This window comes from Ovis canadensis, chromosome 7, assembly GCF_042477335.2.
Source record: "Ovis canadensis isolate MfBH-ARS-UI-01 breed Bighorn chromosome 7, ARS-UI_OviCan_v2, whole genome shotgun sequence".
Classification (NCBI taxonomy): Eukaryota; Metazoa; Chordata; class Mammalia; order Artiodactyla; family Bovidae; genus Ovis; species Ovis canadensis.
In genome coordinates, this window is record NC_091251.1 from 14,262,628 (window position 1) to 14,289,057 (window position 26,430).

Genomic DNA, 26,430 nt, shown 5'->3' on the forward strand with positions numbered 1-26,430 from the left:
AGGGGGAGAGGGAAGGAGGAGAAGATTTAAGACACTGCATAATCATACCTATTCTGACCACTCAGGAATTTGATAAGCAATTACTGAGTTAAATGCTCTGAATGTTTTAAATAAAGATATTTTATAAAATTGATTGTTTTAGTAACACATTTTCAGCTCTAAATTTCCTTCTATGGCAGTGATCACGAAAATAAGTCAAATGCTGTCAGGTGTGTTTTTTCAGCATAATACAGTACACAGAATATAGTAGATCATCGCCTGTAATATGGGCTTCCCTGGCGGCTCAGATGGTGAAGAATTCACCTGCAGTGTGGGAGAGCCGGGTTCAGTCTCTGGCTCCCTGGAGAAGGCAACGGCAGCTCACTCCACTATTCTTGCCTGGAGAATTCCATGGACAGAGGAGCCTGGTGGGTTATAACGGGGTCACGGAGAGTCAGACACAGCTGAGTGAATAACACTCTACTATAATATATAGCACATATTATATGTTATACTGTTTTCTAGATAATATAATTAGAGTGTTTGGGGGATGTAGAAGAAGACTATATGGAGAAAAGAAAAATTATTTCTAGGATGTCTTATCAAAGAAATCTCTCTGAAAGGTAAATATTAATTTGAGTTATTGGTATAAGGTGTGTATGAGGGATGTTTTTTGAAAAATATTGGGCTAATATTGGACTGCATGTATGTGTTTTATATACATTGTACCTGTGGAAACTCATGGTTCTATTTTCTTGGAAATTTATTTGGTGAGTTCAAGTAAAACACCTGCATAATTAAGGGCCTTTAAGTTAAGAAAAATGGCTGTTAAAATTCCACAGCTTTCAGAATCCACAAATCAATGTTGAGTTGCACATCATGAGATCATCCTAAATTATTGATGAAATGCATGCAGATGTCAGCATAAAAACTATACAGTTCTCATCAGCATGTAACCTGTGTTTACATTTATTAAGTCACAGGTTGTCTAGCAATTGGAGGAAATTAGCATTTCTTTTTCTTTTAGCTTTGGGACTTTTCGCTGACTTAATGTCTTTGGAAACTGCTGGCATTTCAGAACTCAGTTTGGTTGAATACATGGCTGTTATGGTGCCATAGCATTTAGACATGTAGACTACATTTCTGAACCTTCTAGGACCAGTATTTATGTCTGGAAGGGCTAATGTTCTTTTAAGATGAGTGCTCAGTAGCTCAGTTGCGTCTGACTCTTTATGACCCTACGGACGGACTGTGGCCCACCAGGCTCGTCTATTCCTATGATTTTCCAGGCAACAATACCGGAATAGGTTGTCATATCCTCCTCTAGGGGATCTTCCCAACCCAGGGATAGAACCTGAGTCTCCTGTATTACAAGTGGATTCTTGCCCGCTGAGCCACCGGGGAAGCCCTCTTTTAAGATAACGTTTTTCCAGTTTTTCTGAGATGTGAATGAAAGACGTTTCTTGTGGAATTGCAGCATTAACACCTTTTTTAAAAAATTGAAGTGTCATTGATTTCAGTGTTGTGCTGGTTTCAGGAGTACAGCAAAGTGATTCAGTAACGTGTGTGCTGTTTCAGATTCTTTTCCCTTATCGGTTGTTACAAGACACTGAATATAGTTCCCTGTGCTGTGCAGCAGGTCCTTGTTTATTTTATATATAGCAGTATGTATGTATTAATCTCAACTCTTAATTTATTCCTCCCCCCAATAGTAATGTTTTTAAATTTTTAACTGGAGGATAATTGCTTTACAATTTTTGTGTTGGTTTCTGCTGTACAACAATGTGAATCACCCATAAGTATAAAACATGAAAATAACCTTATTTTTTTTTCTTTTCTGATAATTAAGGTAAGAAATGCTCTTGGCTAAAAGAAAAAAAATCAGACAATATAGGAAAATGTAAATAATGAAATTAGGTGCAATTCCGACACTCAGGAATATCTGTTGTTACCAGCTGTTTGTATTTTGCTCACATCTTCCACTAGGCCTGGGGCTGGCAGCCTTGGGGAACGCGTCCTCCTTGCCCCTCATTTTGTCATTCTCCTCCCCTCCTCCCTCCTGCTGTCAAGTTACGCCGTTTCCTTCATTCTCCTGAGGTTCAATTAGCTCCTGTTTCACTGTCATTCTCTAGCGGTGCTCAGCACCCACGTAGTGGAGCTTTACGATCATTTGACCGCTTCCTTCCGCCACCAGCCTTTGGCTGTTGTACTACGGTATCATACCTTTGACCAGTGGTTTTCACCCTGGGATAGTCTTTCCTCCCAGAGGACATTTGGTGAAGTCTGGAGATGTGTTCGGTTGCCTCACTGGAGGTGTTACTGGCATCTAGGTGTCAAGGCTGTTCAGTCCAGTCCAAGTCACTCAGTCGTGTCCAACTCTTTGCAACCCCATGAACCACAGCGCGCCAGGCCTCCCTGTCCATAGGTACTACTAATCGTCCTACAGTGGTCAAGACAGCCCCCAGCAACCACGGATGACATCTGACCCCAGTGTCAGCAGTGGGGGGGGCAACATACCCTGCCCTTAGGACAGCCTCAGCACTGCACCGTCCTGAAACAAGCGTGATTCCCAGCAGAATCGCTTCCTAACCTAGATGCTATGTAATACTGAGGATTTTGGGGGGACTTTCTGTGAGAATCAGATGCTGGTGTATAATTACAATGGAACCATCTTTCATCTTTTTGTATATGAACAGAATAATAGTTTAGTGCTTTTCAATGTTAGTACCTTCTCTCTGGCAGTACAGTTGACTGGGCTAATGTATTGTCTAGTGAACTAGATCAGCCGCATGTAGGAAAGGCAGATCCCGTATAGGAGATTCTTCCAAAGAAGCATTTTAAGGTTTTTAAGCCTACAATTTTCTTTTTGATAACAAACTCTGCCTTTAACAACACCGTATTTTATATGTCTGAGACCACGGCTGCATTCTGTTTCCCTTACCCTTCTGTGTTTTAACTCCTTTTGAGTGGATTAAAAGGTCTACAAATTTTTTTTTTTCTTTCTCTACAAAGGAAAAAACTACTTAGTCAATTCAGTTGTGAGAAAGTAGTTTATTATATTCTGTGGGCCCAGAAAGACCTACCAGAATGTCTCAGTGCTGCCCTTATTAACTGAGAAAAATGAAAGTGATGATAATATCATATGGTGAAAGTGATATTTAGCCCAGAAATGCTGATACAGATTATAAATTTAAAATTCCACAGGAGAGCATATCGGTGGCTTTGTTTAGCTGCAGGCATTTTAATTGTTGGGGTTTAGGTCTTTTCTTTGGGCCTTTGTTAGAACTTGGTTCTCTTGAAAGGACTGATGAAAGCTTATCGTTTTCTCACTAGGGGAAAAAAATCATTCTGTGGCAACAGTTGCTGTGATCATAGATTTCTAGTTCTCGCTGCTATTATGGGGACCCCGAACACCTGGATGCTGGCTTTGAATTTCTCATTCTAGAAAGTTAAACATAGTGGTACAGTTTCTATTCAAGTAGTTCTTAGAGGAGAAATTTGTACAGTCTATAGACGGGGTGGAGATGGGCATATGGGAAGATGGCAGCATGGGCCACAGACATGCTCCAGTCCTTGTGAACCCAGGTCTTCGCCCAGAAATGCAATGTCAGATGCAGCGAGAAAGGACAGCGAGTCAGCGGCACACGGTCTGCCAGCCTGGCTGCCCCACCATTTTCCTTCCCCTTGTGGTGTTGCTTCTACTGCGTGATCACAGCTCGCATTGGGACTTCTCCATATTAATACATTAAGGTTAATTCTTTTGATTTAACTGAGAAGTAGTTAGAAGGACCAGAAACAGAAGCCTCAGATCAGTCTTCGTTGTAAAACCACCACTGGAGACTGTAGATTTGCCCCGCTACTGCTAAGCTCTTTGTTAAATGGAGCCCTGGTTGTGGCTGGTTTTTATGTCTTTTCTTTTTTTTTTAGTGGACTAGCAGATAAATTGTCTGCTATCTTTGTGCTAACCATCCCACATTAGCTCTCCCTATTCAGTCTTTCCTTGTCTGGTATCAGCTGGCAGATAAGAACTTCACAGTCTGGAAACTGGTAATATTGTGGCTCTGCTGAAGTTAGAGGTTAGATCATTGGATGAAGCATGTGTGCTGAGATGAGTGTTGTTCTTTCTATTTACAGGAGAAGCCCCGATATCCAAGCGAAAGAAGAGCTATGGAAGCATATCCAGTGAGTACTGTTTTTAAAACTCACGTGGTTTGAAGGCGCTTATAAGGACACAGAGAGGCAGCCTAGGGCTGAAGCCTGCGAGGTGGTCTTCACTGCCGTCACTGTGTGGAGCCTGGCACCTGGCGGTGGTGCCTCAGCAGGCAGCCCCACCATCTCTCCTGAGGCCAGTCAGCCTTGCCTGTAAATGAGCCTCAGAGAGGCCAACATTGTGTAAATAAATACCAAGGAAAAGACATCTGCTACAGGAGAGAGAAGCAGATCTTTTTAGGGAGATAGGAGATGCTGGCGAGTCATCTCTCTCCTGAATAAAGAAACACTGCAAGAGGGTAGAAGAGCTACTGAAAAGGTTTTCCTCCCATTTCCCCCTTAAAAACATACTAGTATTTTTTTTTAAGTTTTATTTATGTCTATGTTTTAGTTTTTGGCTGCAGCATGTGGAATCTTAGTTCCCTGACCAGGGATTGAACCCATACCCCTTCATTAGAAGGCAGAGTCCCTTCCCAGCACTGTCAAGGAAGTCCCAGATGGACACCAGTTTTCTTACTCTTCATTCCTGGCTTATATCTCTATTAGTTGTATTAACACTGTGTTATAAGACAAGATTCAGTTCAGCTCAGTCGCTCGGTTGTGTCTGACTCTTTGCTACTCCATGAACCGCAGCACGCCAGGCCTCCCTGTTCATCACCAGCTCCCGGAGCTTACTCAAATTCATGTCCATCGAGTTGGTGATGCCATCCAAACATCTCATCCTCTGTCGTCCCCTTCTCCTCCTGCCTCCAGTGTTTCCCAGCATCAGGGTCTTTTCCAGTGAGTCAGTTCTTTGCATCAGGTGACCAAAGTATTGGAGTTTCAGCTTCAGCATCCGTCCTTCCAGTGAACACTCAGGACTGATCTCCTTTAGGATGGACTATCTCCTTGCAGTCCAAGGGGCTCTCCAGTGTTCTCCAGCACCACAGTTGAAAAGCATCAATTCTTTGGCGCTCAGATTTCTTTAGAAAAGAAGGGCTTTCTTTTTCTTAAAGCTGAGACAAGATTAGAAAGGTGAAAACTCACCTGCCAACTGTAAATGGTGTTCATATTTATGTCAAAACTTTCATTCTCTTGCTCATTCCCTTCTAGAAAGGAGCTTGTGGATCCATCTGGACTGTCAGAAGAACAATTAAAAGAGATTCCATACACTAAAATAGAGTATGTCTTTGAAAACCTTTCTTAAAAAGTTTTATTAATATTTGTAAATGAGTAATCTATTCTTACTCTCCAGAGGTGTTCCTTTCAGTGCCTTGTCTTAACATTTTAACTAAAAGTAAAAATAACTGTAGAGGAAGGAGTAGAAAAGGGTGTATTATAATTAATTATTGTCATTCTATACTGAGGTCACTCTCTGTGCTATAGACTGTAAAGGGGTATGGGGATTTTCAACTTCACTCAGGGTTGGTATCCCTAAGCAAGTATTAGTCAAGGGTCAACTGTATGATAAAGTTTTATTTGCATGTTATGATGGAGGTAGTTTTCTTTTGTTAACTTGTGAAATGAAAGCCATTTAGGCTTTCCAAGCTCAGAGAGATCAAGTTTTTAAAACTCTCAGTTATATTCCTTCACAGTTACAATATTAAAGAAAACCCCAGCTCGGTCCCATTCTGACTTCTGGCGTGTTTGTCTCCGTGGTTTGTCTGCTTGCTCAGGACTCAAGGTGACCCAGTCCGCATCCGGCATTCTCATTCACCGAGAAGCCACCGCCAGCATCGCAGGTCCCAGTGCTCAGATGGAGAGCGGTCCGTGCTCTCAGAAGTGAAGTAAGTGGGCAGGCGCGAGTACGCCGTCACCATCACAGCTCCAGGGAGCAGAGCACAGAACTGTCTGCGGTGATAGGAATGTTCTGTGTCTGTGGACATGGAGTATTTGGAATGTGGCTCATGTGACCTAGAAACTAGAAACCTAATATTTGTAATTTTAATTAATTTAAACTTAAGCAGCAATGTGTGGCTGGTGGCAACCATATTGGATAGCACAGACGTAGACTATAATTACACTGAATTATGGCCTTCCAAGGGCTTCCCAGCTGGCTCTAGTGGTCAAACAAACAAACAAACAAACACAACCTGCCTGCCAATGCAGGGGATATAAGAAACACAGGTTTGATCCCTGGGTTGGGAAGATTCCCTGGAGGAGGGCATGGGAACCCACTCCAGTATTCTTGCCTGGAAAACCCCATGGACAGCAGAGCCTAGCGGGCTACAGTCCATAGGGTCGCATAAAGTCGGACATGAGTGAAGTGACTTAGCACGCATGCATTGCCCTTCCAAGCTATGCACTGAAGCTTTTAGAAGGCAGAAAAATGCACGAGCTGTTCTATTTTGAATGATAAATGCATCCATATTAGAGAGAAACTGGCATAACAGTTTCTTTTTGAATCGATGGCATCTTATCTTTTCTTTTACTGTAGCAAGTATTACGTGTTACAGTAGTTTGTTTCTTTGTGTTCTTTAGTGTTTCTTTTGAGAAAAGTGTCCGTATTTCAGCTTAACACGGCAAGTGCTATATTTAAATGAATGTGTTAACAAAATAATTAGGCATCCATTTATGAAAGTGCTGTCTGTGTGTTAGTCACTCAGCCATGTCTGACTCTTTATGATATCATGGTCTGTAGCCCGTCAGGCTCCTCTGTCCATGGAATTGTCCAGGCAAGAATAATGGAGTGTGTTGTCATTTCCTCCTCCAGGGGATCTTCCCAACCCGGGGATTGAATCTGGGTCTCCTGCACTGCAAGCAGATTCTTTACCACCGAGCCACCAGGGAGCCCCATGGAAATTCATGTGCTTGATATTGCAGGGTAGAAATGTTAACCATTAAACTCAGAATTAAGGCTTAAAACTAAAATAAGCATTAATAAATTGGGGATAGACTAGCCCATCAGAGAGAGATATAGGTTAGGTTTTTGTTTTTTCAATTTTTTGTTTGCTTATAAAATATAGAACATTGCTGTCCATAGCTCCACAGCTGTTTTTTTTTTTTTTAATGAAAAAGAATACATGGCCAATAAGTATTTCTTTAGGAACAAATCAAAAAGCCATTTATACACACATCACAGTACTTAAAATTTATTCTTGGTTTTTCTATTTATTTGCTGTGATTTGAGGTAAGTTACTTAACCCATTGAACTTAATTCAAAAACATTTACTAAATGCCTCACTGTGTAAAGCACTGTAGTAGTAACTATAAGGAACGTAAGATATGTAAAACCTGTTTATTTTGCTATAGCCTTTTTCCAGCTCAAATTGTCCTTCTAGGCACTGTCTCAGTCATTAATTCTAAAACTCACTCTCTGCAGTTCAAAAACCGACCTTGTACCTCCACTTCCTGTGACCCGTTCTTCAGATGCTCAGGGCTCTGGTGGTTCCACGGTTCATCAGGTAGGAAATAATCAGGTTTTAAGTGGGTATTGTATTGATGACGAGGTTCCATGTTTAAAAAAAATAGCATGTATAAAACGTGGAAGGAGAAGGAAGGAAGGGTGTGTGGTCAAGACAAGGCACAACCTGGAAAGTTCGAAGTGACAGCTAGAGGTAGTGTAAACTCTAAAGTGAGAATTGGGGCAAAGCCAATGGAAACAAAGATTGTAAGTTTTTTTTTTTTTTTTTTGAGTCAGAGAAATAAGGATAAGGGGACCCGTGTTCTGTTGTTAACTGATAGCAGGCAGAATTACTGAAGTCCTGTTTTATTCCCATTTTCTTTCTGTCTTCTCAGTCAAGGAGAGTTACACTTGTTCTGGAGATGTATTAAAAATGTGGTCAAAGAGGAATTCAAGGACATTGCAAAGCATCTAGCTTCCTTAACAAAATCAATTTAACACTCGGCTGAATTAGATAGCTATACCAGAGGAACGCTGTAGCAAACAAAGTGTTTGACATTATCTCTCACTCTATATTTAACAAGATAGAAAAAAATGGAGGTTATATAAGCTTATTGGATAGATTTGTATCTGTGATGTTTATAATGGATCAGTATCAGCTTGTTGTTCACAGTGGATTGTTTGGATCATGGATCCCTTTGAAAGGCAATTATAACTACTATCTTTTTCCCATAAAAATGTGTGTAAGCGTGTATTTCAAGCACATAAGCATACGATTCAGGAAGTTCATGGACAACCTAAGAACCCTGACTTCAGCGTATCTGTCATTCATTTTTGTTGATGACTTGAGCAAGGACCAGTTTTCTGTTGATGCTGACAAAGCTGTTAAACTGTTGCATTCAAATATGCCAGCAAATTTGGAAAACTCAGCAGTGGTCACAGGACTGGAAAAGGTCAGTTTTCATTCCACCTCCAAAGAAAGGCAATGCCCAGGAATGTTCAAACTATTGCACAGTTTCACTCATCTCACACACAGGTAAAGTAATGCTCAAAATTATCCAGACCAGACTTCAACAGTATGTGAACCGTGAACTTCCAGATGTTCAAGCTGAATTTAGAAAAGGCAGAGGAACCAGAGATCAAATTGCCAACTTTTGCTGGATCATCGAAAAAGCAAGAGAGTTCCAGAAAAATATCTACTTCTGCTTTATTTTATATGCCAAAGTCTTTGACCAGACTACCTGACCTGCCTCCTAAAAATCTGTTGTCAGGAAGCAACAGTTAGAACTGGACATGGAACAAGACTGGTTCCAAATAGGGAAAGGAGTACGTCAAGGCTGTATATTGTCACCCTGCTTACTTAACTTATATGCAGAGTACATCATGTGAAACGCTGGGCTGGAGGATGCACAAGCTGGAAACAAGATTGCCAGGAGAAATATCAATAACCTCAGGTATGTAGATGACACCACCCTTATGGCAGAAAGCAGAGAAGACTAAAGAGCCTCTTGATGAAAGTGAGAGTGAAAAAGTTGGCTTAAAACTCCACATTCAGAAAACTAAGATCATGGCATCTGGTCCCATCACCTCATGGAAAATAGATGGGGAAACAATGGGAACAGTGAGAGACTTTATTTTTTTGGGCTCCAAAATCACTGCAGATGGTGACTGCAGTCATGAAATTAAAAGACACTTGCTCCTTGGAAGAAAAGCTATGACCAACCTAGACAGCATGTTAAAAAGCAGAGGCATTACTTTGCCAGTAAAGGTCTGTCTAGTCAAAGGTATGGTTTTTCCAGTAGTCATGTATGGATGTGAGAGTTGGACTATAAAGAAAGCTGAGTGCCGAAGAATTGATGCTTTTGAACCGTGGTGTTGGAGTGGGAAAGATTGAAGGTGGGAGGAGGGGACAACAGAGGATGAGATGGTTGGGTGGCATCACCAACTCGATGAACATGAGTTTGGGTAAACTCCGGGAGTTGGTGATGGACAGGATAGCCTGGCGTGCTGCAGTCCATGGGGTCGCAAAGAGTCAGAGATGACTGAGTGATTGAATTGAACTGAGCTGAACTGAGCAAGGACAATAAAAGCCTGTGCCAATTTAGGTTAGGTTCCCTAGGAAGAGATTCTGTGATGGAGGTTTGCATTCGGGAAGTTAATTGGAAAGTGCTGTTAGGATCAATACTTGTTGGGGTATAAAAGATAGGCAAGAGTTGAACTGAGTGGTACAAGCCCCAGTAAAGGCATCAGATGGTCCCATGGGGAGTTCTGGAGCCAAGATGGCCCTTCTGATTCCTCCCACCTGGAGATGAGGGGGCTGAACCTTAAACACTCACCAGGTAGCAAGTGACTGGATAAAGGGCGCCCTGGGAGGGGGTCCTGACCATGGATGAGGTGGCCTCCTCAGCCCAGGGTGGGGCTCAGTTTTGAGCTGTATGGCAGCTGTCTCTTCAATATGCTGGGGAATGACTGCCTCAGTCTGGAATAGAGATCTGCGTGGTTAACCACAGCTTCCACTAAAATCTGCATAATTTTTGATTAATCTGGGAGAGCTAATAGGTTGTCCAAACAATTTAAGTCAATAGCAATTAAAAAAAATGACATTCATGACTAGTAGTTTAGACTTCACCTTCAGACAGGACCTGCACAGGTGTCTCTTTTTTCTCCACCACCACTTGAGTGGCTTTGAACGTTGTTAAACTTCTAAACTAAATTTCTTTGGAATGTGGATAATAACTACTTCTTGAGGTTGCTAGGAGGATTAATAAGCACTGTTATTTTTCAGAGCTTTTTTTTGTTTTGTCTTAAATTTAAGTTGGCTTCAATACAAATGAGAATTTCATTGTATTTCTGCTTTGTCAACTAGACTCTCTAAGTCACTCAGTCGTGTCTGACTCTTTGCAACCCCATGGTCTAGACAGTCCATGGAATTCTCCAGGCCAGAATACTGGAGTGGGTAGCCTTTCCCTTCTCCAGGGGATCTTCCCAACCCAGGGGTCAAACCCAGGTCTCCCACATTGCAGGCGGATTCTTCGCCAGCTGAGCCACCAGGGAAGCCCTAGAATACTGAAATGGATAACCTGTCCCTTCTCCAGGGGATCTTCCTGACCCAGGAATTGAACCAGGGTCTCCTGCATTACAGGCGGATTCTTCACCAACTGAGCTATAAGGGAAGCCCCCAATCACCACTTAGGAATCTCAAGAAACTTACAGGAAATGTTGAAAGAATAGCTATCACTTTGCTGCACACAGGAACAACTCATATGCATCTTCTGATCAATGGCACTGAATCTAAGGTTGTCTCTGGGACACCTTTGATACTGAATTCAATAAGTATCTAGGGAGCACATCTAAGGAATGACAAGGCACTCACTGGAGCAGTCAGCAAACTACAGCCCATAGCATAAATTTAGTTTGCAGCTGGCAATGGCACCCCACTCCAGTACTCTTGCCTGGAAAATCCCATGGACGGAGGAGCCTGGTAGGCTGCAGTCCATGGGGTCGCTAAGAGTCGGGCACGACTTAGAACTTCACTTTCACTTTCATGCATTGGAGAAGGAAATGGCAACCCACTCCAGTGTTCTTGCCTGGAGAATCCTAGGGACAGGGGACCCTGATGGGCTGCAACTGAAGCGACTTAGCAGTAGCAGCTGCTTCTGTACAGTCCAGGAGCTAATTGCTTTTGTTTTTAAAGGGTTGTTTGCAGGGAGGGAAAAACAGTATGCACCAGAGACAGGCGGAGTCTATGACCTTGCTCTTGATAGAAGATGGCGACTCTTGGCCTTGACACATAACAGTAAACAGGTGAAACAAAACCAAAAACTAGGTAAGCATTATGAAGAAACAAAGGTCTGAGTTAGAAAATAGACAGGTGACTTCACTTTAGATAGACATGGCCATCTCAGAAAGCAACCTGGAAAGTTGAAACTCTCAGGTGAGAAGGAGCCAACCATGTGAGCACTCGTGGAAGGCTGATGGAAGCAGAAGGAAGAGCATGGTAAACAGTGCTGAGGCTGGGAAGGGCCTGGGTGCTGGAGGTCTGAGCCCAGTGAAGGCGAAGGAGGGCAGGTGACGCAGAGCCTTAGGTGCCGTGGGGAGAGAGTCTGTTTGGATTTCGTTCTGTATCATTCTCTGTGCCAAAAGGAAACTGCTGATCTGGTTGCCATGTGGAAAAAGGATGCGAGTGACATGGGGAAGTGGGACAGTTGCATTTCCTAAGTTCCACGATGATGCCAGAGTTCCGCCAGTGGCCTGGCCTGCCTACATCTCATCTCACTTTTTATGAAGGCTGGTTAAAGTGGGATGGATTTGGAACTTTGATTCATTTCCCTTAAGGTTTGCAGGCAGAAGAGAGAGGTTCAACGCCTAACAAACTTAAACGGTAGTGATTCTTCTGCTGTCTTAACGCTATATTCCCTTGCCCTGACTCATGCTCTGGTGTCCTCCTCCTACCCCTCTGGTTATCTAAAAATCTGCTATCCCAAACAGGTGTTTGACTCCAAAATTAGCTTGATTTGTACTCCCTATGCTCAGCAAAATCATTCCATCAGTGCTTCTTTGAATATGAGTAAAATTAAGCCAGTCCCGCAACAGATAAAAGACAACTTTTTTAGAGGGTGGCTTCAGTCCAGAGGAATCCCAGAATAATAGAATTCTGGAGTGTAGCTCATTATGTGTGCGGAGATACTTTTGGGGAAGTAAATATGCTTGTTTAGCGCAGATCTACTGACAGCTTAGGCCATCTATAAGGCAGTGGCACCCCGCTCCAGCACTCTTGCCTGGAAAATCCCATGGACGGAGGAGCCTGGTGGCCTGCAGTCCATGGGGTCGCGAAGGGTCGGACACAACCGAGCGACTTCACTTTCACTTTTCCCTTTCACCCACTGGAGAAGGAAATGGCAGCCCACTCCAGTGTTCTTGCCTGGAGAGTCCCAGGGACGGGGGAGCCTGGTGGGCTGCCGTCTCTGGGGTCGCACAGAGTCGGACACGACTGAGGCGACGTGGCAGCCCAGAAGGCACGAGCGGGCAGGCTTGTTGGGCAGGGGGCGCGGTGGCCTCCCCGCGGCTGCGGGAGGCGCCCGCGAGCCTCGAGCCGCAGCCCTGCGTGTGGCGCTCAGGCCCCTTGTCCTCACTCCCGCTTCTCCGCGAGGGGCCCCCCGCCCCAGCCGCCAGGGAGCTCCAGCCCTCAGGGATGAGGACACCCAGGGCATTGTGTTGAGAGGTTTCTTCAGTGACTACTGAAAATACAATCAGAGAAGCTTAAAAATTATCCCAAACTCCCCTTTCTCTTCATCTCTCTGCCCCTCCTCTGAAGAGAGGCCTGAGAGGCTGGGTTAGCCTCTCAGTAGAAAAGACACTTAACTGGGGGAAATGGATTGAGATTTATTACTAACTTTCTTAAACAAAATTTGTTACGCACATATAACTTTTTAAGATTTAAACACATTTATCCTAATTATTTAAATAAAGGGAATATTTGTACAGCCTGGTATCACACACTTTTCCTAAATAAAACTTGATGACTTAGTTATTTCTAATGTGTTAATTAAATTTACTTGGCTGTAGTTTCTTCTCTGAATCTTACTCTCTTTTTTCAAATATTGTTTTCCAGAGAAGAAACGGGTCTAAAGATAGCCTGATTGAAGAAAAATCTCAGACATCTACAAGCAATATGGCTGGAAAATACACAGCAAAAACAATAAAAACTATCCAAGCATCACGCCTCAAGATAGAGACTTAATCCCAATGGGCTTGGGATGGGGGTGGGGAGGGTATGTGTGCCACCTTTACTTTGAAACTGTGAATTATAATTATTGAAATATCTTGGACCTGCAGAAATGTTTCTTCAGAAGAAAATAATGGAGTCTATTGCGTCTTTTAAAGGTTTAATTACAGTATATTTGTGCCTAAGGGCCTTTTTATTTGGTAACTGGAAAGATGATAGTCTTATAAAACCTTTTTCATTTGATGCCATGTTTACCTTCCTGGAAACTCCCAAGCATCTTGTCTGCCACCATCAAGACCAGAGGCTTCAGATCAAAGTTCTGGAAGCCTGGACTGTGGCCAGGTAGCTATGCAGCAGTGCACTAAGGGGAATGAAAAGATTCTTCCCTGCTCTAGGTAGATCTCTGCCTGTGCACAAATGCGTGACTTAGAGATCACTTTCTCACTGCAGATATTTTTATTCACATTAATGTTCTTTGTAATACTGTATTTTGTGGCATTACGTTTCATTGGCTATTTGCAAATGTTAAAAAAAAAGTGCTGCTTTTAATTTCTAGTGTCCTTGTCTGGTGCTGTCAGAAGTTATGTGCGGATTTCACTTGACCTCAGCTTATAAATTCATGACCTTAAACCTGAAAGGTCTGCCTGGCTAACTCTTCCAGAACACTATTTCAGACCTTTCCTCTTGGCAGATGACTGCAGTCTACAGGGAAGCCATATTCCTACAGGATCTTTCATCTTCCCCTGATACAAAAGACAGACCTCGTCATGGCTGCCATCAACCCATGTCCTTCCTTTTCTCCTGTCCCTCTACCTGACATGCCCTGGAGCCCAGCTCCCTCAGCCTTTTCATCCCTGCAGCCTCATGTATTCAACCTCTTCCTGTCAGCTAGTAAAGACAGCCAAATCTCACCACCAGGCCCTTCTCCAGTTACCAGTGTGCTCAACTGATCTCCTAATGTGCTATCTCAGACCATCTCAAATATGGATTCTTCCCCACTGTTCCACTAAAGCAGACCTCAGACATGACTTTCATGTCACCAAATCACAAGGTTAACTCTCAAGCTATCCTGCAGTATTTTTTACTTTAATGCATTTCTCACTGCTCCTGCCATTCTGTCCTTTCCAGCTCCCCCTATTCTACATCAGTAATTGAGTCTCTCAAATCTAGACCCTCATGGACCACACTTATTCCCGTGGCCAAGTTTTATTCTCACAGACTACAGACTTCCCTCGTGGCTCAGTCTGCCTACGATGCGGGAGACCCAAGTTTGACTCCTGGGTTGGGAAGATCTGCTGAAGGGAAAGGCTACTCACTCCAATATTCTGGCCTGGAGAATTTCATGAACTGTACAGGCCATGGGGTCACAAAGAGTTGGACACAAGTGAGCGACCTTCACTTTCTTTCAGACTACAGACCAGTGTAGTATCAAGGAGTCACTTAGATTTCTAAGGCAATTCAAATAGACTAGCTCAAAGAGCTGCTCCCCTAGCTCATCTTGTGAATGTACAAGACTGCACACCTAGCAATCACCACCATCACCATTGTGGATGTACCCTTCATCACTAACTCCTGGCTGTTATAGTTTTAACTCTCTCTCTCCTAACTTTACCACCACCCTTCTCCCAGGTGGTCAGCTCTGGCACAGACAGAATATGGCATACAGTAGTAGCCTCCAGTTGGCCCACGGCACTGCTTTTCTTGCAAATGTACATTTCCATCATGGCTTTCCCTTGCTTTAAACAGAGCCTTAAGTGATCTGCCCCCTTTTGATCTTTCAGTGAAAGAATGCTATGTTCTAGCAGTTAAATCATAACACACAAACCTCCAAGAAACACATTATTTTATTTACAGTCCCACTGTTTTATATGTACATTTATGGGCTGTCCAAAAGCACTTTTTTTTAAAAATAATCCTGGAAATTTTAAATACTCTAAGCAGCTCCTGAAGATCAAGTTGTCAAATTCCTCACCAAGGACAGCCTAAAAAAAAATAAAGCGCTCAATTTGACAAGTGAACATTTACTTCAAGACTTATAAACTCAGTACATGCTTCTTTCCTGGACTAAGTCATGCACTTCTGGACTTCATACATCAACATAAAACATGCTTGAGAGCTGGCCAAGTGGTTTTTAAAATTTTAGCTACTACGCATAAAATCATGTGAAGATTTCATGATAAATGGGATGAGGGTATCCCATTTGCAGTTAACAATCTGTTTACAGCAGTACTAATATTAATGAACTAGTAACAATTATAAACTAATACCCACCAGAAAAGGACCCCCATCTAGAAAGATAAAATTCACATTACTATTAACTGCTGTTATGACAACTATCAATAATTCAAAACTATCACCCTACCTTAGGTCATCTTCATGCTTCCAGATAGTTAAGTATTCAGTTGGCAGCAGTCTATGCTTCAGCGTCCATCTTTCACCTGAACAAAAATTAAAACCGGTTAAGAGAAGGGTACACTTAACTTTGCAGAATCAAAACTACCTGTGTAAATAATATGAGCGTATGTTACTTAGGCAGCTCCTACACCAAAGACATCAAATACAAGGGCAGGAAAAAAAGCTGCGAAAGTGTTTTGTGTACGCCTTTTTTGACACCACATCCACTAGTTTCCAAAAGTGAATGGGCAACACAAAGGCGGTAAGAAAACCGCATAAGGAATGCTACGTGGCGCCGAGGTGCTAACCCTAAGACAACGGGCCGAGATTCACTGTTCAGAGGGCAACTAAGCCCAGTTCTACATTTTCTTCTACGACTCAGAATCCAACTGGATAAGGAACGCTTAATTACTCTATTAGATGGCTAAAATATTAAAATCTCGAGGCAACTGATCCTTTCTGTAAGAACAAGAAAACTCACCTGCAAGGATGGTGATGCTCATTTCCGCCAAATTCTGCACCATGACATAGTTATCAAGATCCACACCCGAAGTGACACTCGCGTTGACCCGATTTCACACCACATGGTCGGCATACGTGCTGTTACACGGTGAAGCCTTTCCCTTTCACACGCACAAAATCCCCTCATTAGAAATTCCCTGACACACAGTCGATGAACTCAAAAGCCCCCACCCCCATCGCCCCATCTCCTGGCATGGAAAAGCAGACTCGGGGCCGCTTGGAGCCTCCTGAGGTCTCCGCGACAACGTGGCGGAGGCCAAAGCAGGCCGCTGCCCTCCACGCGTTCAGGTGCCGGGAGCATCCTGCCCGGCCCGCTTGCGGCAGCAGCCTCCCAAGACTCAGGGAGGCCGCAGGGTCCTGCCCGGCGCCCGGGCCCTCAGAGGGCTGGCTGCGGGACGACCCGAGCCAGCCGAACCTCCAGCAAAGGAACATCCCCACCGCGAGCCGAGGCCAGAAAGGATGCGCCGCCTTCCCACAATGCTTTTCTACGACTGGAAGGACCCACTGCTAGAGGGGTGCGGGGAGGACGGACCGCACCATCGACATCCGCGCCCTCGCCAGACGCCGCCGTGTGGCCGGAGGGCGAATTGCCCAGTGATTGGCAGAGGGGCGGGGCGGCAAGGGTAGAGTTGCGAGGGGCGCGGCTGCTCTCCCCGGGCGCCCGCCGGCGGAGCCCAGCGAGCAGCTCTTTCTGCGGGAGGGCAGTTCTTTCCCAGTGTGGACACTCAACCACCCCTCCTCCCAGTGTCAGGAGCACGCGGTCAGCGCTGAGCTGCGGGTGTAGTCCAGAGGACCGGAGACCTCGTGTTCTGAGGAGGAGAGGCAGAGCTCACCGTCTCCAGCTGAGGAAGAGTAAGGTCATTCATTCCAGAAATATTTATTGCATATATACTGTGCTTCACGCTCTATTCTAAATGCCTGAGAACCAGGTGTGAATGAGACAGAATTCCTGTCTTACATTCTGTTTCTGTGAGAAAGACCCGAAACAGGTAACGTGCACCCCGTAAGTTCATCAGTGTTAATTAAGTGCCAAGACGGAAACAAAGGAGGCGAAAATGTCATAGAGCCTCGCAGTCCGGTAGGAATCGAGTGCGAACCACGAATGTCTTAAATCTTAGAAATGCACGTTAAAAGGAACAAGTTAGGAGAAGGATTCTTGCCTAGAGAATCCCAGGGACAGAGGAGCCTGGTGGGCTGCCGTCTATGGGGTCGCACAGAGTCGGACACGACTGAAGCGACTTAGCATGCGTGCATGCATTGGAGAAGGAAATGGCAACCCACTCCAGTGTTCTTGCCTGGAGAATCCCAGGGACAGAGGAGCCTGGTGGGCTGCCGTCTACAGGGTCGCACAGAGTCGGACACGACTGATGCGACTTAGCAGCAGCAGCATAGAACTGAGGGGCTGGGAATGAATGGCTAGGGAGGTGACAGCTTAAAGATATGGGGGGTTTTTTTGAGATGAAAATGTTCTAAATGGTGATGGTTGCATATATCTGTGAATATGTCTAAAAACCATTGAATCACATACTTTAAATGGGTGCATTGTATGATGTCAATTATATCTCAATAAAACCTTTTTTAAGTTAAAAAAAGGAACAAGTTAAACTCAGAGTTGCAACCTGTGCTAAGTATTATCATTTAAACATGTTGTTACTATACAATTATTAATGATATACATTGCATTCTTTTATTCCTATGAAGTCTTCGAAATCCAGTGTATTTATTTCTAGTACATTTCAATTCAGACGAGTCACATTTCTGGCACTCAGAAGCAGGCCCTGGTCAGCGTGGCTAGAGCCGTGGGAGAAGTGCAGGCTGACATCAGATGCAGCGGAAGAGACAGGCAGGGACGAATCATACGGGGCTTTTATCTGTGGTAAGGTGTTGGGATTTTATGCTGAAATTTTAAAATTGATTTTTAGCACTGAAAGAAAGTAGAGGTGGTTCATTGGTTTCTTGCTGATGGCCATAACATGGGAGGGATGAAGACTGTAGCATTTTGGACTGTGTGGTTTCCTTGCACCTCTGAGTTCTAGTAGAGAAGCACCGGAGACTTGAGCCCAGCACCTTCCTTTGTTTCTTTGAAGCTTATTGCAGGAAGAAAGAGAGAGCGGAGGGAGCGAAGGAAGGAAGGGATGAAAGGGAAAGAGGGAAGAGAGAAGTGAGGAAAGAAAAAGAAGCAGAAAGAGGAAAGAGAAGGAGGAAAGGAAGGAAGAAGAAAAGAAACGGATAATTTAATGCCTGTAGTCCAGTGGTCATCCCACAAGGACTAGCCTGAACGATAACATCACCATTGGGACAACAGGGGCAGAGACCATACAGAAGTAAAGGTGTAATGACCATGAAAAGGTAAATAAATCTAAGACCTTCATGAGGAAGTCTCTGGAACATCTGGGGAGAGAAAGGTTGGAAAGGGAGAAGGCTTCCTCAAAGAGTGTTATTTGAAGACTCTGAAGGGTACAGTTTGGGGATTATGGGAACTTTCAATCTTGCCCTCTTGCTCGGGAAAGTCAGTGAGAGGGTATGTCCTTTGGCTGGAGGAGCCAGCCGACCCAGGTTCCTGTCCAGCTCTTTGACCTTTGGCTTCCCTGGTGGGCCGACGTTGAAGAGTCTACCTGAGGTAGAGGGGGACCCAGGTTCAACCCCTGAGTCAGGAAGATCCCCTGGAGGAAGAAATGGGACCCCACTCCAGTATTCTTGCCTGGAAAATCCCATGGACGGAGGAGTCTGGCGGGCTACAGTCCGCAGGGTTGCAAAGAGTCAGACACACCTAAGCGACTTGACTTTCTTTCTTGCTTTGACTTTTGTGCTTTTGGGTAAATGACACGTCTCTAAGCCCAGGGTTCTGTGTTATAGGGTAATACCTTTACTTGGGTACCGCATGCGTGCATGGGTGCCTGCTCCATTGCTCAGTCATGTCTGCTCTTTGTGACCCTGTGGACTGTAGCTCACCAGGCTCCTCTGTCTATGAAACTGTCCAGGCAAGAATTCTGGAGCGGGTTGCCATTTCCTCCTCAACGGGATCCTCCTGACTCAGGGATTGAACCCACATCTCTTGTGTCTCCTGCACCGGCAGACAGACTCCTGGCCACTGCACCACCTGGGAAGCCCACGTGCCACGTTGTTGCTGTTCAGTCGTAAGTCGTGTCCGACTCTGCAGCCCATGGGCTGCAGCATGCCAGGCATCCCTGTCCTTCACTGTGTCCCAGAGTTTGCTATGGACCACATAGATTAAAGATTTAAGCAAGGCTTGTGGAATCAGTTAACGCTGTACAGTACATAGTGACACCCAATTAATGACTCTGATGAGCTGTAGTCTCCTTGTTTACTGCCATCCCAAGTATGGAAACTTCTTGGGTTGACGTCTTAAGGAAGGGGGGTACTATGCTGCTATTTTTCTTTTAATGTCTTGACATTTTCTTCCCACCTTATTCTTTCTCATCCGCCCCTTGTAAATCATCCCTAAACTGGATAGTTCAAGAATAGAAGGCATTTGTTTCAATTACTGGATTAATGTTAGTGTCAGGAAATTGACTCTAAATTCTTCATCTTCCCCGTCTGCTTCGACCTCACATAGCCTAGGAAGGAAAGCCTGATAATTCAGCCAACACAAGCAGAAAGGACGTGAGAAAAAGAGAGGGAGATTTCCTGTGCTGTTGGAGTGGAGGCATTATGGAAAGATGTACAGGCTACCTACAGTGTTAATGCAAGCGTGGAACAAACCCAGTTTCCTTGTTCTGATTGGTAGGCAGAATAATGGTCCCTCAAAGGTGTCCACATCCTAATTCCCAGAGCCCGTGAATATGTTCCATTATGTAGCAAAAAGGGGGCTTTGCAGATGTGATTAATACCAGGGATCGTGCAATGAGGAGATAAAAAATGCAGAGAAAAAGTCAGAGAGATGTGGCAGAAGAGAAGGCAGGAGAAGGACTCAGCCTTCCGTTGCTAGCTTTGAAGATGGAGGAGGAAGATCTTTGGATGGCCAGCATCTAGAATCTGGGAATGGCCCTCATCTGACAGCCAGCCAGCAAACACGGACTTCCTGTCTACAGCTGTGTGCACCGAATCTGCCAGCCACCCGCGTGTGCATGAAAGCAGATTCTCCCCTGGAGTCTCCAGAAAAGAACACAGCCGTGCTGATGCCTTGATTTTAGTCCACTGAAACTCATGCCAGACTTCCTACCTACAGAGCTGTCATAATAAATTTGTGTTGTTCGAAGCTGCTAAATTTGTGTTAATTTGTTATGGTGGCAAAAGAAAACTAATAAACCCTGTAAGGGTGGAGAGGGAGAAGTGGGCTGTTTTTCTTCCCCTGCTCCTCGTCCTGCTTCAATTTTCTCATCAGGAGCACAGGAAAATTTTGCAGATAAGCTATGCACATTTCATTGTGAAGTGCTTAATCCATAGGTTTGACATTTTCTTTATGTTGGGAGTTAGGGATCTGATATAAAATCCAATAGATATTAAATAATTTGAATACTCAATTTAAAATCATTTGTAATTTTCTTGGATTTTCTCTTTAAACAATCATATTATCTATGGAAGTGTTTTTCCTTTCTACTTATACTCTGTGTGTGTGTGTGTGTGTGTGTGTGTGTGTGTGTGCATGCCCAGACTGGGACATGTAGGATATTGTTGAATAGAATGATAATAGGCATCCTTGTCTTGTTCACAGCTCTAAAGGAATGCTTGTAAAGTTTCAACATGTATGTATGACGTATGACATTTTAATGCATTTTATCATTTATTGGGTTAGAGAAGTGTCCTATTTTTAGTTTGCTAATAGTTTTTTTTTATATATCATGAGTGGATATTGAATTTTATTAAATTTTTTTTTCTGCCTCTATTGAGATGAACGCAAGGTTTTTTTCTTATAATGTGTTAATGAGGTGAATTGCGTGAATACATTTGCTATTGTTGAACCGGCCTTACATTTCTGGGAGAAACCACACTTGGAATTTCAAAAACTGTTCTGTTTGGAATTACTGCATTTATATGTATGAACAAGAGGGGATTGTGTTTATCTTTCTCATACCATCTTTGATGGTTTTTTTAAATCTCTGTGTTTAGACACCTGTGCATTTATTTTTGGCAGCGCTGGGTCTTCGCTGCCGCGCGCGGGGGCTTCTCTAGTAGCGACGAGCAGGGGCTGCCCTGCAGCTGTGGCGCTCAGGCTCCTTGCTGCGGTGGCTTCTGCTGCAGAGCACAGGTTTACAGGCTTCAGTAGTTGTGGCGCGGGGCTTTAGTTGCTCTGTGTCGTGTGGGATCTTCCCAGACCAGGGGTTGAACTGGTGTTTCCTGCAGTGCAAGGCAGGTTCCTAACCACTGGACCACCAGGAAAGTCCCTCTGACAGTTTTGGCTCAAATTATATAGATAGTTTAGGGCTTCCCTGGTGGCTTAGACAGGAAAGCATCTGCCTGCAATGTGGGAGACCCAGGTTCAATCCCTGGGTCGGGAGGATCCCCGGGAGGAGGGAATGGCAACCCACTGCAGTACTCTTGCCTGGGAAATTCCATGGACTGAGGAGCCTGGTAGGTGACAGTCCATGGGGTCGCAAAGAGTCGGACACGACTGAGCGACTTCGCTCACTCATACAGATAGTTCTTCTTGTCGTTGTGCTCAGTTGCTCAGCCGTGTCCGACTCTTCCCAGTCCCATGGGCTATAGCCCGCCAGTCTCCTTTGTCCGTGGAATTTCCCAGGCAAGACTGCTGGGCAGGTTACCCTTTCCTCCTCCAGGGGATTTTCCCAAGCCAGGGATCGAATCCTTGACTCTGGCATTGGCTGCTGGATTCTTTCCCATTGCTCTAGCTGGGAAGCTCCTAGATATCTACTTAATATTAGTAACTTGTCTCTGAACAAATTACAGATATTCTATGCAAAAACATTTTCTGGGAGCCTATTTCCTTCATTTTAAATGGTAAAATTATAATGAGTTAGTCCTTAACCCAAACTAGTTTCATAAAATATAACTAAAATATATTAAACAAAGCTCTATTAAATAAAAACTGTAACAATCGGCTGTAACATCCATGACTTTCCTTTCTGATCACCAAACTATATAGTTACGAACAAATAGTTGCTTTGTCAGCAGTAACATAATCTCTTTTATTGTTACTGCTTTTCTGCTTGGTTTGCTTCTTTCTCCATTAATCTTTAACATTTCCTCAGCTTTTTTGGTTCTCAGAATACAAAACTAGGGGGGAAAAAAGCAATACGAAATATGAAAAGCAGTGTGGAAATGTGGCAGAAAATGACACACACTGAAGATGGTATGGTACTCTAGTGCTTCTTCCATCACCAATGGTGTCTATATGGAATACCCCTTTCATTGAAATTCAGTATGGTTTGTGATTTGCTGACAGATGAAGCTGGGAACATTTTTCCAGTTCCGTTTGTAATGCAACTCAGGGCATTCCCTATACCTTTGTTGTTGTTGGTAAAAATGTGTTTTGGGTCCTAAATATAATATTTGTATATAGTCAGTTTTTTCAATTTTTAGGATTTATTTTTAACTGGAGGGTAATTGCTGTACAGTGTTGTTGTAGATGTTGGTTTCTGCCAGTCAACATGAACCAGCCATAAGCGCACACGTGGCCGCTCCCTCTTGAGCCCCCTCATAGCACCCCGGTCCCACCCCTCTAGGTTGTCACAGAGCACAGGATTGAGCACCTTGTGTTTCGCCGTGTAAGTAAGCCTTCCCGCTGCTGTCTGTTCTGCATACGGCGCTGTCTGTGGTTCCACGCTCCTCTCGCAGGATGGCCCTCCCGCTCCTTCCCCTGCTGTGTCCGCAAGTCTGCTCTCCGTTCCTGCCCTGTGAACAGGCTGGTCGGCACCATTTTTCTAGCTTCCATCTATATGCGTTGATATGCGATGTTTATTCGTTTCTCTTTCCGACTTCGCTCTGTTGTTGTTTTGAATGATATATGTGGTGTATGATGTTGGAGTATTAAATACAAGAGTTAATTTATTGCGAAAACGTTAATCAGGAAAATGTTCTGTGGAGTACGCTTATACAGTACTGGCTTTATAAAATTACTTGGAGACTTTTTCCTCTTTTTGTCTTCTCTGAAGAATTTAATATAAAGTCAGAAGTTTTTAAAGTAAAAAATAAACCTCGTTTTAAGAATTATCTGGACCTAGAATTTTCTTTGTAGGAACATTTCAAACTACTGAATCAGTTTCTATAATGATTGAACCACTCAAGTTTTTTCTTCTTTAGTCAGTTTCGTTAAGTCCTCCTTCTGAGGAGTGTATCCATTCCGCCTCCATTCTGCTGCGTTTTGAAATTTGTTGATCCAGGAAACAGAGACCCAAACAAAATCAAACTAAAGATGATTACACCAGGACACATTTTTTATTAAAATGGCAAAAAGTAAAGATAAAGAGGAGATAGTAAAAGCAGCAAGGGAAAAGCAACAAGTTACATACAAGGGAACTCACCTAAAGCTCTAGATGACTTTTCAGCAGAAACTCTGCGGGCCAGAAGGGAGTGCCACAATGTATTTTAAAGTGATGAAAAGGGAAAATCTACAACCAAGAGTACTCTACCCAGCAAAGCTTACATTCACATTTGATGGAGACATGAAAAATTGCAAGGATAAGCAGAAGCTTACAGAATTCAGCACCACCAAACCAGCTTTACAAGAAATGATGAAGGGGTTTCTCTAAGGGAAAGACAAAAGTCCACAACTAGAAACACAATTATTGCAATAGGAAAAATAGGTAAAGGCAAATATACCATAAACATAGCAAACCAACTATGTGAAAAACTCATAGGGAAGTTAAAATACAAGTACTAAAATCATCTAATCCACAATGAGCAGTTAAGGGATACACACCCAAAAATATGTGAGATATGAGGTCAAAAACAGTAATTATAGGGGAAAGTGACATGAAAGTGAAGCCGCTCAGTCGTGTCCGACTCTTTGCGACCCCATGGACACCAGGCTCCTCCGTCCATGGGATTTTCTAGGCAAGAGTACTGAAGTGGGTTGCCATTTCCTTCTCCAGGGAACTTCCCTACCCAGGGATTGAACCCAGGTCTCCCACATTGTAGACAGACGCTTTACCATCTGAGTCACCAGAGAAGGAGGGTAAAAATGAAGTCAGCCCTTGGATATCTGTTAAATTAGAAGTTACTCCTCAGATCATTGTTACCAAAATATGCAAATAGGCCTCTTTTACGGAAAGACTGGGCAGGTTTCAGCCTGCTGCTTCTGTGCTGGGCCTGGGGGTTAGCCATGCTAAGTCTGTGTGAGCCCTTTAGGGACTGTCTTTTAGAGCCCTGTGGCCTTGTGTAGCTCATGGATGCAAGTCCCACTGGTTTTCAAAGCTAGATGTTTTAGGTACTCATCTCTCAGGTGGAGGTCTTAAAAATTAGCATCAGATTGGCGGTCTCAATCCTTCACTCCTTAGGGAGAAGCTGAAAGGTGTGAGTTCCCTCCTAGTTAGGTGTTGCTGCACCAGGGCTGGGGATTATGGCAAGATTGTTTCTCAGCTTCTCCTTGGTTTGATGTGAGTTTTCTCTCATTTGCCCAGTGAGTAGGAGTCTAGTATTTTTTGGATTTTCTTCAGAGGAAATTGTCTTGTGTCCAGCTGTTGATTCAGTGTGTCTCTGGGAGGGTGAGGTCAGAGAGCCTCTTACGTTGCCGTTTTGAGCCAGATGCTGAGACTGAGTTTCTGATGTCAATTATTAGAAATTATTTTTCTAGCATTTCTCTTTGGTTCTTTTTCAGAGATGTAGGTTACTTATGATATCTTTTGTTCCTTTGTTCCTTGTTATGTACCCCCTTTTATTTCTCAAAAATATATGTGAGATTTATATTTAAATATAAACACACTCGTTCGATATTCTCAAGGTTAGAAATTAAAGTTGTCTTTCAACTCACTGTCATATGTTATATGTTTTCTTATAGGTTTTTTTTTTTTTTTAAACTGTAAGCATATGTTCTTTGGAAACTAAGCTGTAGTAATCTTTTGGGTGTGTTCCTCTAGAAAAAATTTATGTGTGGTGTTGCTGGGGATTTAGGGTACTTTTATCTGGGCTTCCCTGCTGGCTCCGTTGGTAAAGAATCCACCTACAATGCAGGAGACCTGGGTTGGGAAGATCCCTTGGAGGAGGAAATGGCAACCCACTCTGGTATTCTGGGAAATCCCATGGACGGAGGAGCCTGGCGGGCCCCAGTCCACAGGGTCACGAGGGTCGGACGTGACTTAGGGACTAATCCACTGCCACCACTACCGCTCAGGAGGCGCTGTCAGGCCGTCCCACCTGCTCCACAGAGAACCAGCTGTGTGCCCTCCTGCGTGAGGGAGAGCTGGTGCTAGCCATTCTCTAGGGAGGCATTTCCCCCATTTTATCCTTCCTAATAAAAAGTGGGATAACTGTCTCCACTATTTCTCTCTGTAGCGTGATTCACTCCCTACCACCCTGCCTCGTTCACTTAACATATGGATGCGTCGTTCTGTTTCCCGCTTGCTCAGGCCTTGTATCCTGTCTCCTAACTTCCAACTGACCCTGTGAAGCTTAAGCTGTAAGCCACCAGGGATAGGTAGGTAGATGTCCCAGGCACATACCAGCTCCAGAACTTACTTTGGATTCATGCTATCTTTTATGTGTGGCCTCTGAGGACTTCCCTTATTTTTTAGCCAACTCAGCCATGCATTTATAAAGGTATTTTAAAATATTTTATCCAGCATTTTAAATTTTTGGAATTAGGGGACTTCTCTGCATATCTCCTGCCACATTGCAGGTACAGAAGAATTTGCATTTCTTCATCAATTTGGTCCTTGAAAAGCCATCCAGCTTAAGAGTGTCAGAAGGCTTATCACTAATCCTGCTTTTTCTACTAACAATCTATCTGTAAAGGTAATAACTCTTCCCAAAATAATTTATAATTTAGAGCAATTCTCAGAGTCTCTTTATTAAAGTAACTTGGTTAAATTTTTTTGCAACTTCACACAATTATTCTGAAGGTCATTTAGAGCAAGAAACTAATGAGAATAGCCAGAAAAATTTAGAAAAAGAAGAGTAATGGTGGAGGGCTAACTCCTTACCTAACTCTAAATATTAATGTATATTCCAACATTAAATATTACAACATTCTCAGTTTCATAAGATAATTAAGGGTTTGGCATAGGCACTCACCTATCAATGAAATAGAAGGTATAACTCATAAACATTTGTTATGTATGTTAAATTTTAATGTATCTTAAAGCAGACATCACAAATCAGCAGAGATGGGAGGGCTTCAACCCACGCATGTCACTGATGGGAG

The 26,430-nt window shown here is 43.6% G+C and overlaps 1 protein-coding gene, 2 long non-coding RNA genes and 1 other non-coding gene across 15 annotated transcripts in view; 2 read left to right on the forward strand and 2 right to left on the reverse strand.

The window, feature by feature from the left end:
- The window catches only part of EPB41L4A (erythrocyte membrane protein band 4.1 like 4A), a 284,958-nt gene extending 271,174 nt beyond the window's left edge, over positions 1–13,784 (forward strand). For 8 of the 12 annotated variants that reach the window (XM_069595261.1, XM_069595266.1, XM_069595264.1 and 5 more), the window contains 5 exons: positions 4,114–4,161; positions 5,281–5,349; positions 5,844–5,954; positions 7,490–7,571; positions 13,122–13,784. In XM_069595261.1, coding sequence (XP_069451362.1) covers positions 4,114–4,161; positions 5,281–5,349; positions 5,844–5,954; positions 7,490–7,571; positions 13,122–13,250 — 439 coding nt within the window. In that variant the 3' untranslated portion in view covers positions 13,251–13,784. Of the gene's footprint in view, positions 1–4,113; positions 4,162–5,280; positions 5,350–5,843; positions 5,955–7,489; positions 7,572–11,204; positions 11,381–13,121 lie in introns of those variants that run through there. The other 4 variants (XM_069595263.1, XM_069595267.1, XM_069595272.1 and 1 more) reach the window with 1 other exon arrangement.
- On the reverse strand, positions 12,873–16,650 carry LOC138443242 (uncharacterized). The gene is made up of 3 exons (XR_011258037.1): positions 16,111–16,650; positions 15,598–15,673; positions 12,873–15,217 (listed from the first exon to the last, which is right to left on the reverse strand). It is a non-coding gene; the product is annotated as an uncharacterized lncRNA (long non-coding RNA).
- Positions 15,755–15,891, reverse strand: LOC138444472 (small nucleolar RNA SNORA13). Its single transcript, XR_011258497.1, has one exon. It is a non-coding gene; the product is annotated as a small nucleolar RNA SNORA13 (small nucleolar RNA).
- A 2,361-nt stretch (positions 16,651–19,011) lies between the features above and the next one.
- On the forward strand, positions 19,012–20,379 carry LOC138443244 (uncharacterized). Its single transcript, XR_011258039.1, has 2 exons — positions 19,012–19,288; positions 19,729–20,379. It is a non-coding gene; the product is annotated as an uncharacterized lncRNA (long non-coding RNA).
- Positions 20,380–26,430: the final 6,051 nt, after the last annotated feature.